Below are 9,694 nucleotides of genomic sequence, written 5' to 3'. Positions count from 1 at the left end.
TGAGGTTGTGTGCTTGCACTGTTCTGTTTCTAGAAGGCTGTCAGGTGCTTGGCCATTCAGACTGAAAAATAATTTTGATTTCTAACTACCACAACACTTTCTCATCAGCATGTATAAGAGCTTCCCATTGTGGCTATTACACCTCATCTTACACAGAACTGGGTCAAAACTCCCCTAGCAAACCTGATTGTTCTCTGCATTTGGTTTTTATTGTTATTTTTGGCTTTTGTTTTTGAGACAGGGCCTCGGGTAACCCAGAGTGGCTTCAGACTCACTATGCAGTCGAGGATGACTCTGAACTTCGGAACCTCTTTGTCTCCACTTCCCAAGAGCTAGCATTACAAGCACATCCCACTGCACCCGGCTTGCATTCTACAATCATAGCAGTAGGGGTTGCCATCTCTAGTGTCCTCAACTCTTTAGAAGGATCCCTTGTGTGGCTTCAGAACAAGGGCCTGAGCTGGGCTCAGGGGTACAGCATCTGCAGAGCACACACGGAGGCCTCGGGTGCAGTCCCAGTACCAAAGGAAAGAGAAAAGAGCCGATGGCTACAGACTAAGCCTTTCAATGTGCAAAGGTAGGCATTTATCAAAGCTGGGAAGAGCAAGCCAAAGGCTGGAAGTGTGGCTCTGTGGTAAAGCGCTTCCCTAGCACATATACAGCTCTGGAGGAGAGGGAGAGGTGGGTGCAGGAAATGCAGACATACAAGAGAGCTGTTCTCGTCCCCATAGCTGTCATAAGCACATAAAGGGTTTGTGGGTAAGGGGTTATCGAGCCTCAAGGGGACTGACGGACTAACTTTGAAGATACAATCGAGGGCTTTACCATGGCTAGAAGACGTGACGTCAGCAAAGAGCCATGATGGGCAGGGAACGCTGAGGAAAACCTTGGGCACAGACATGGAAAGGTGAATGGAAAAGAACGCACATCTCTGGCTAGGTCGTGTACACCTGTGAGCACCTGAGGCACGTGGAAATCTGATGGGTTAGTCTAGAAGATTCAAAGACGGCATCTGGTTGGCAGTGCCTCTGGGATTAAGATTTTTCTAATGAAAACGTTCTCACCAAATCCAATGATGATTAACCCTTGAAGACTCAGCTTAAGGATAAGTGTCCACAGAGCTCTTGCCCAGAGGCCAACTCTGCAGCCACAGAACAGCCCCAGACTAAGCCCCAGGGAGGTCACCACTATCTGAGTGGCACAGGCTGTGTATCAACATGTCCACTTTCTTCATTCTCTTCTGGTTCCTTAGGAGGTGACCGAGTATGCATGTGGCTTCTTAGAATATCACTTCTCAATCTTCCTTTACTGTCACACAGGAAGTGGCAGCAGTGTTGCCTAGCAACAAGCCACAAAGCACACTGGGCAGCTAAGGAGCTCCTCCTCACTTTCTTTCTGCTAGTGTAGGCTATGCAAGTGGGAACCCCAGGTTAGTCCACCGTCTCCGCCACAGTTACCAAGATGGACATCAGGGACTCTGACACGGTGGAGCAGCCATGCCTGGCTGACACACCTCTGGACTCCCATGCGACACACAAGAATATCCCCTTGGGGCCCCTTTTCTCTTTCCTTAAAGCCACATTTCTCTCTCTCTGCACCTATTCCCACCCCAACGCCAGTCAGAAAGCTTTGGGAGGGTATTCATAAGTGCGTGAGGACGTAGCTCAATGGTAGAGCCCTTACCTAAATGTGCAAAGCTCTGGGGTTCAACCTCTAGCACCACACACAACACGGACAGTGATTACTGCAGATTTCTATACCCTTCAAAAACCACCCAAGTTTCTTTCTCATCTAACATATTTTTGAAAAGTAAAAGCATAATCCTAGATTTTAAAGCTACATCACCCCTGGGAAAAGTTGGGCAGAGGAACTGGTTTTGTTTCTGAGATCTCACCATGCAGTCTAGGCTGGCCTCAAACCCATGATCCTCTTGTGTCCTCCATCCTGGTGCTAGGATTATAGGTAAGGGCCTCTAAGGTTCTCAAGTGGCTTTGATTGCATTTAAATGTTTTAATGTCACATTCAACATATGGCTCTAACACCAAAACTGGGAAAGGATAAAACTAACACATGGCCACACCCAATGTTCTTGTAAACACCAAATGGAAAATAAAAACCCAATGTTTAAAGAAAGCAGCTCCTTCCAGTTGAACCCTTTCTCAGCGAAGAGCAGTCTACGCCAGGCACGTCTGTCAACCAGTTCAGGACCCGATTTGTATTAAAACTTTCAAAGTAGTACTTGAATTATGACTGTGCAAAGTTTAAATCCCAGGGCTGAGGACGTAGCTGAGTGTCAAAGTGCTTGCTTACCATTCAAATGGCCCAGGGTTCAATTCCCAGCACCATAAAAAAAAAAAAAAAAAAAAAAAAAAGTTTGAATTCCAAGACAACTCAACTCTCAGCGAGACTCTGAGCTTTGGAAAATCCAGATGGCTCAATTATCTTCAGGCCGATAATCCCAAGAATTGTGCAGGTCAACCACGACTGCAGAACCGTCGCTGCTTAGGGACACCGAGTCAGCAATGAGGGACCGCATCCTCTCTTCGTCAGTACACAAGTGCTGCAGCTTGGGATAAGCGAGCAGTCTCCTCAGGGGTATGAAAAACTTCTCTCCTTCACAGAAGGGCTGGGGAGTATTTTCTATCCTGGCCTTTTCAGCCTCTGTGAATACTGCTCCCAAGAGTAGGTGAGGGGCTGGGGAGCAGTCCGTGTGCCCTGGCTTAGGGCCCAGTTCCTTCTCCTGTTCCCTCAGCATCCGCTGGTATCTCAGTCTCAAGCGTTCCACTTGTATCAGGAGCTCCCCGACCAGTACAAACTTGAGCACCTTTTCCTGCTGTAAACTTGGGTAGGTGGTTGTATAAACCTAAGGGAAGAAAAACCCAAACAGAATACCAAAGTGTGTTTAAACCATCAGCAATTCAGTAACAAGCTGTGCATTGTAAAAGCCTTAATCTCACTGGAAATCAAACATATATAGATACTAGGTATCTGCTTTGCTTCCAATTCTGATGACAACTAAATCTCAGCAGTGTTTCTACTAACAGGCACTAACCCAGTATTCCCCTTAAAAAAAAAAAGATTTATTTTATTATTTGATATGTATGAGTGTTTTGCTTGCCTGTACGTCTATACAGCATATGCATGTTTGGTGCTTACTGAAGCCAGAAGAGGGCATTAGATCTGATGGGACTGGAGTTAACGGAAGATGAAAGCCTAACCGAACCTACAATCCAATGTTTCTACTTGCTATTACATGGAAATTAGTGTAAAAAGAAACACTGGTTCAATCTAGAATCAGTGGTACAAGCCTATAACCCCAGAGTTCCTTGAAAGACTAAGATAGCTGCTGGTCCAAGAGTTCAAGGCCAGTCTAGGCAACAAAGTGACACACAAGCTAAAGAAAACCAAGAATAAATGAAAATGATTCCATCAAGAGAAGAATGGATTCTTTTGAAAGACAAAGTAGGTTTTGTGCATTCATGTGTGCCCGTGCCTGTGTGTTGTGTGTGTGTATGTATATATGCATACATTCATGCATCATGGGCTGGAGAGGAACAGTTCCTGGCTGTCCCTTTACTGTTGCTAACACCGAGAGATTACAAAGGAGGCAGCAGCAGGAGTCCTCTCTGAAACATCCTAAGAAGACCTCCAGTAAACTGCTCTTTGTCGTGTAAAGCCAAGGGGCCAGGCAGTCTCAAAGGATGCCACCGACTGACCCTGACCCCGCCAGGACTCATGGAGCCTGAAGCATCTTTCTAGATGAGCCTCAAAATTAGGTCACTTGGCCAGGTGTGGTGGTGCACACCTTTGACCCCACACACTTGGGAGGTAGATGCAGGCAGATCTCTGTGTATTCTAGGCCAGCCAGGGCTACATAGTGAGACCCTGTCAAGAAAAAAGAAAGAGAAACAGATAAGCATGTCATTTATTCTGCTTTCTACTTCGGGACTAGTGATGTGGAAAAGGAGAAGGGGGGAGGGGAGAGAAAGATGGAAGGAGAAAAGACGACAAGGAGGAGGGTTAGGTATAAGGAGGAGGAGGAGGAGGAGGAGGAAGGAGTGGTAATGGTGGTAATGGCGGTAATGGCGGCAGGGTGGTGGGTGGCAGCTGTAGTTGTAATCCTGGTCTCACCACCCGTCATGTGACCCATGGACTTCTATTTCGCAGGAATACTCACAACTTTGTACACATGCCGGTCATGCTGCTGTGAAGCATGGGATTCAGCTAGCTTCCCGCTGTTCTTCCTAAAGACACCTATCTGGGTGCAATATCCGACATGCTCAGACCCAGCTGGGGGTGTCCCGACCCCAGTAAACTCCACACAATAATTGTAGCAGTTTGCCACCCGCGAAGCCCTGATATCAAACAACAAAGAGAAGTCACTTCTCTGTACATACAGTTCTGGTTAAACAACTTTGTAAACATTTTTTTTTTTTTTTTGGCTTTTCCAGACAGGGTTTCTCATGTAATAGCCCTGATTGTCCTAGAACTCGATTTGTAAACCAGGCTGGGCTCAAACTCAGAGATCTGCTTGCCTCTGCCTCCTGAGTGCTGGGATTAAAGGCGTGCGCCACCACTGCCTGGTATCAATAAACAATTCTTAAGTGACTTCTTGTCAGCAGTTTTAGGAAAAACAGAAAGTATATGAATCAAAGGACTTCTCAGCCAAGCAAGGAGGCGCATGCCTATCATGTTACTTGATAAGGCAGAAGGATAAGGCAATTAAAGCTAGCCTGAGCTATATAATGAGACATCATCACAAAAAAAAAATTCCAAAGTTAAGCATGGACACCCGACATCTGTAGAGAACAAAGTCAGTGATACGTCTTAGGTTTCCAAGTTACCTCAGGAAGAGGAAAGGGGGGGCTACGGGACAGGCAGCGTGCAGGTGTGGGTGAAGCCAAGAAGCCGCCCCACGCATGGGCGTGAGCGCCCCTCACACCCCACATCCTCCCCACTCTGGTTCTCAATCTATGCCAACACTACAGGTGCCTCCCAAAGAGCATCCACTAGGCACACGCTCTTTTCTCCTGCGGCCCAAACGGGCTGCTTTCCTTGTGATCCGGCTACATCATGAGCCACACATGGAGAGTTGCTGGAATAAACTAAAAGTTTGAATAAGACAGACATAGCGCAGCTTACTTCCTATAACAGGATTGCTGCCAAACAACAACAAACAAAAGAACCCTTCTGAGCTCACCAGGTCTGGAACTCCTTTCTGCTCCACTCGAATTTATGATCTGCATCCCTCAGGGACACTGTGGGAAACAGGGGGTTGAATTCAGCATTTGGTGTGGTGATGACAACCATGGATGGCGACAGGTATCCAAAGACCACTTCGGGAAATTTGGCCAGGTCATCTGAATTCAAATGCTCTATTCTAAAATGGTTGATAAGAAAGACAGAATTAATGCCCTTCACTGGGTGTATTCTCCTAATTGACTTGGCAAAAATAATTCCTACCTGGATGTTGATTTATCCCTTCTCTGATGATGCAGCAGCCCACAACCCATGATCAACTGTTCTCATGTTTGAATCCTTCCCACTCCCAGCTTTGCCCAGGGTGATCCATCAACTAAGATCCATCCTCCGGTGCCCTCTGTAGAACTCATGTCAACATTCCTTTTTAAAAAGTATCTGAACTTGTATATTCCTTGATTTAATTTCCCAAGAACACATCATTGCCTCTGTGATTTCTTTTCAAAAACGGCAGGACACTGCCAGACAGCTTGGCAATTATAAGCATTTGCTCCTCTCACAGGGGACCCAAGTGTGGTTTCCAGCACCCATGTCAGGTGACTCACAACCACCTGGAACTACAGCTCCAGGGGATCCAATACCCTCTGCTGGCCCCCAAGACACCTGGACTCACATGTGGATGTACGTGTGCAAGAATGAGGACCTAAGTTCAGATCCCCTGTACTCAGAAAATCTGGCATGGGAACATACATCTTTAACCCCCAATGCTGGGGAGGCAAAGATCAGAAAATCTTGGGCTTGTTGGCCAGCTAGTGTAGACAACCAGCAAGATCCAGGGTCAATGAGAGACCCATCTCAAAAACACAAGGTGGTCAGGAATGGTGGCACATGCCTTTCATTCCCAGCACTCAGGAGGCAAAGGCAGGCAGACCTCTGAGTTCAAGATCAACCTGGTCTACAAGAGCTAGTTCCAGGATGGCCAGAACTACACAGAAAAAGCCATATCTCAATAAATAAACAAATGAACGAATGAATGAACAAAGTACGAGAGAGTAACTGGGGAAGACACAGGAAATCAAGTGGTCTCCAGCTCCCAGGCATTTACGTTCTTGAGGACATACACCCACACACGTTCCCTGGGACAGCAGGTAGTTCAGAGCTGTAGCATCTGCTCAGCATGTATGAAGCACTTGATCAACACTCCATCCCGCCAAAATAAAAACATTCTCAAAATCTAACGCTGAAATGCTATGCTGAATCCAGATTAAGGGATGTTCTAGAAAGCAGAAAGACTGAGCAACCTGTTCCAGATGATTAATAGACACTCCAAGACATCACTACTAAAATCCCCAGGCTAGAGGTGGTGACACACATCTTTGATCCCAATACTCAGGCGGCAGAGGCAGAAGGAGCTCTGTGAGCTCCAGGACAGCCAGGGCTACAGAGAGAGATCCTGTCTCTATGTAGTACCAAAGTGTAAAATAAAAAATAAAACAATGCCACATTTTAAGTGATAATTAGACTTGAAAATAGCTATAAAAGCTATCACTAGAACAACTGAGTTGTTAAGTGTTGGATATGGACTATATAACATGATCATATACCATACACATCATTGTAAGCCTGGGTTTTGTTTTGTTTTTTTAGGTTTTTCGAGACAAAGTTTCTCTGTGTAGTTCTGGCTGTCCTGGAACTCACTCTGTAGACCAGGCTGGCCTAGAACTCACAGAGATCTGCCTGCCTCTGCCTCCTGAGTGCTGGTATTAAAGACATGAACGACACCTGGCCATTGGGAGATTTCTTAACACAACATACTATGGCTACATAAGAGGAAGCATGCCATCGTATTTTTTAATTTATTATTACTGTGTGTGTATGATGGGAGGACATGCATGTGCCATATGTGGAGACCAGAGTACAACACTGAAAACCAGTTCTCTCCTTCCACCTTTACATGGGTTCTGGAAACTGAACTCAGGTCTGTAGACTTACATCGCCAAGTGACTTTTCCTGCTGAACCATCCCGTTGACCCAAAGCATTTCTTCTTAGAAACGATATTTAAGGGCCTGCGATATGGCTAACAGGCTAAAGGTGCTTGCCTCCAAGCCTGACAACATGAGTTCAGGAACACACACACATACATACATACATACATACATACATACATACACACATACAATCTAATAAAAGTTTTAGGAAAATATCTTTAACATAGGGCTGGAGAGGTGGCTCAGTGGTTAAGAGCATTGCCTGCTATTCCAAAGGTCATGAGCTCAATTCCCGGCAACCACATGGTGGCTCACAACCATCTGTAATGAGATATGGTGCCCTCTTCTGGCCTGCAGGGATATATGCAGGCAGACCACTGTATACTTAATAAATAAATAAATCTTTTAAAAAAGTGAATTAAAATCTAAAAGCAAGATACATTATAAAAGAAGAAATACAAATGAATTTCTTTATTTTTATGCTTGTGAGTGTTCTGCTTGCAAACCATATGCCCTCAGAGGTCAAAAGAGGTAGCTGGTGCCCATGGAATGGAGCCATGGATGGATGATAGCTACCGTGTGGGTGCTAGGAACTGAACCCATATCCTATGCAAGAACAAGTGTTCTTAATCACTGAGACATCTCTCCAGACCCACAAATGAAATTTTTCAACAGGAGTAAAGGCCTATGTATATAATCTTTTAATTATCAGGGGGCAAAACAAAGCACCATGTGGAGGGAGAGGATGCATACGTATATGACAAGGACCAGAATAAAGCAGTCACAGGTGGCCGTATGGCGAGTATATGAATGTCTGTTTCTGGAATTATCTTCATTCTTGGAATTCCTAAGAAAAATACTAACAGCAAAAAGATACTCCCAGCTGATGAGTTGTGATCATTTTACAAATAATGACATTGATTACTGAGGCTAATTCCTTCACATTTTCCAAAGTGGAGAGCTGATGCAACTTCCAGACTTACAATTCAATGCATGTTATCAAATCGAATCCAAGCAGGCGAGAGTCTCTCTCCACAACAGAGCCATGATACAAGATGACAGTCAAATCTAGATCTCGGGGTTTTACAAACTCCCCCAGGTAGGGAGACAAGTAATGCCTGCAAGAGAACAATCATCAGTCAGCAGCATCAAGAAACAACCGACTTAGCAATCTGGGCTGGGGGTACGGCTCAGAGCAGAGCGTGCACCTAGCTGTATGAGGAGAGGCCCTGCGACTCAAGGTCCTGCTTTGGTGTGTGTGGACTTACAGCTGTGATTCCCAGCACCACAGAGGTAATAAGAGAAGGAGCTCTCAGAGCTGCAGAGCCCAGATCCCCTGATGTGAGTCCCACTCCGCCTGTTTTTCTCTGCTACTGAACACTAGGCCATGGGGCAGCTTCCTTCCATGGCGGGAAGTGAGGTTACTAAACATGACTTTAAATTTCCCACACTGTTCTCATTGCCACATTTTGCCTCTCTTTGGAACAAAGACATTTCAGCTCTTTAGAAGAGCAGGTTCAAAACAATCTAGAAATCTATGTATCAGAGAAGCAGAACGGTGAATGTGGTGTGGAGGGACCAAGTGTATGCTACAACCCTCCCTTGGAACTGTCGCGGCCATGAAACTCAACCCACCATTTAGGAGAAAGGCATTAAAGCCAGGCATGGTGGCACATGCGAATTTAAGCCAAGGGCACTTATGCTATATCATAATATCTTGTCTCAAAAAAAAGGAAGAGTCCATCTCTTAGGTGAGAGCCCCCATGACCTAAGACTATACCCCACCTGGCGACAGTTCTACTACCACCCTGGGGACAAGCTTCCAACACAAGCACCTTTGGGAGATGAAACACATCCAAACCATAGCACTAGAAGTATTACCCATTTGAATGTAATTTTTCTTCATTGATATCTACCCCAACAAGCAGCTGAATGCATGGATAGATTTTTAGCAGCTTTAGGAGCTTGGTATCACCACATCCCAGGTCTGCAACCTATAGATGAGACACAGCATCATTTGCACAACATTCATAGCCAGAAAAGTAGGAGCTCTTAAAACTAGAGGATGCCCGGGAAAACGGTTCAGGTTAGTGAGTGCAAGAATAAGGACCAGAGTTCAGACCCCCGACACCCATATAAAGTCAGATGTGGGAGAATGTGTCTATAACCCTATTTATAGCCTAGCCAAATCTGAGAGATCTGGGTTCTGTGAAAAACCTATCTCAAAAAACCACAAGGTAGGGAGTGACAGAGAAGACACCCATGTTGGCCTTTTTGGGCCTCCACCCACATACATGTGTGCATGTGCTCATGCACGCACCTCAGTGGGAGATTGTGAATCAGTAAGGAAAACATAAAGTTATTTTATGGAAGGATCTTTGGAGGTAGGATTGTATACACAAAAACCAAATTAAAGCCGGGTGGTGGTGGCGCACGCCTTTAATCCCAGCACTTGGGAGGCAGAGGCAGGCGGATCTCTGTGAGTTCGAGACCAGCCTGGTCTACA

At 45.6% G+C, this 9,694-nt stretch overlaps 1 protein-coding gene across 1 annotated transcript in view; it reads right to left on the bottom strand.

Annotated features, from left to right (window-relative positions):
- Positions 1 to 2,434: 2,434 nt before the first annotated feature.
- The window catches only part of Henmt1 (HEN methyltransferase 1), an 11,953-nt gene continuing 4,693 nt past the window's right edge, over positions 2,435 to 9,694 (bottom strand). The window contains exons 4-8 of the mRNA XM_005367908.1: positions 9,070 to 9,182; positions 8,172 to 8,306; positions 5,201 to 5,380; positions 4,178 to 4,355; positions 2,435 to 2,863 (exon numbers count right to left, since the gene is read on the bottom strand). Coding sequence (XP_005367965.1) covers positions 2,435 to 2,863; positions 4,178 to 4,355; positions 5,201 to 5,380; positions 8,172 to 8,306; positions 9,070 to 9,182 — 1,035 coding nt within the window. The remainder of the gene's footprint in view (positions 2,864 to 4,177; positions 4,356 to 5,200; positions 5,381 to 8,171; positions 8,307 to 9,069; positions 9,183 to 9,694) is intronic.

Source organism: Microtus ochrogaster, unplaced genomic scaffold, assembly GCF_000317375.1.
Source record: "Microtus ochrogaster isolate Prairie Vole_2 unplaced genomic scaffold, MicOch1.0 UNK25, whole genome shotgun sequence".
Taxonomy (NCBI): domain Eukaryota; kingdom Metazoa; phylum Chordata; class Mammalia; order Rodentia; family Cricetidae; genus Microtus; species Microtus ochrogaster.
This window is presented reverse-complemented; position numbering and strand designations above follow the sequence as displayed.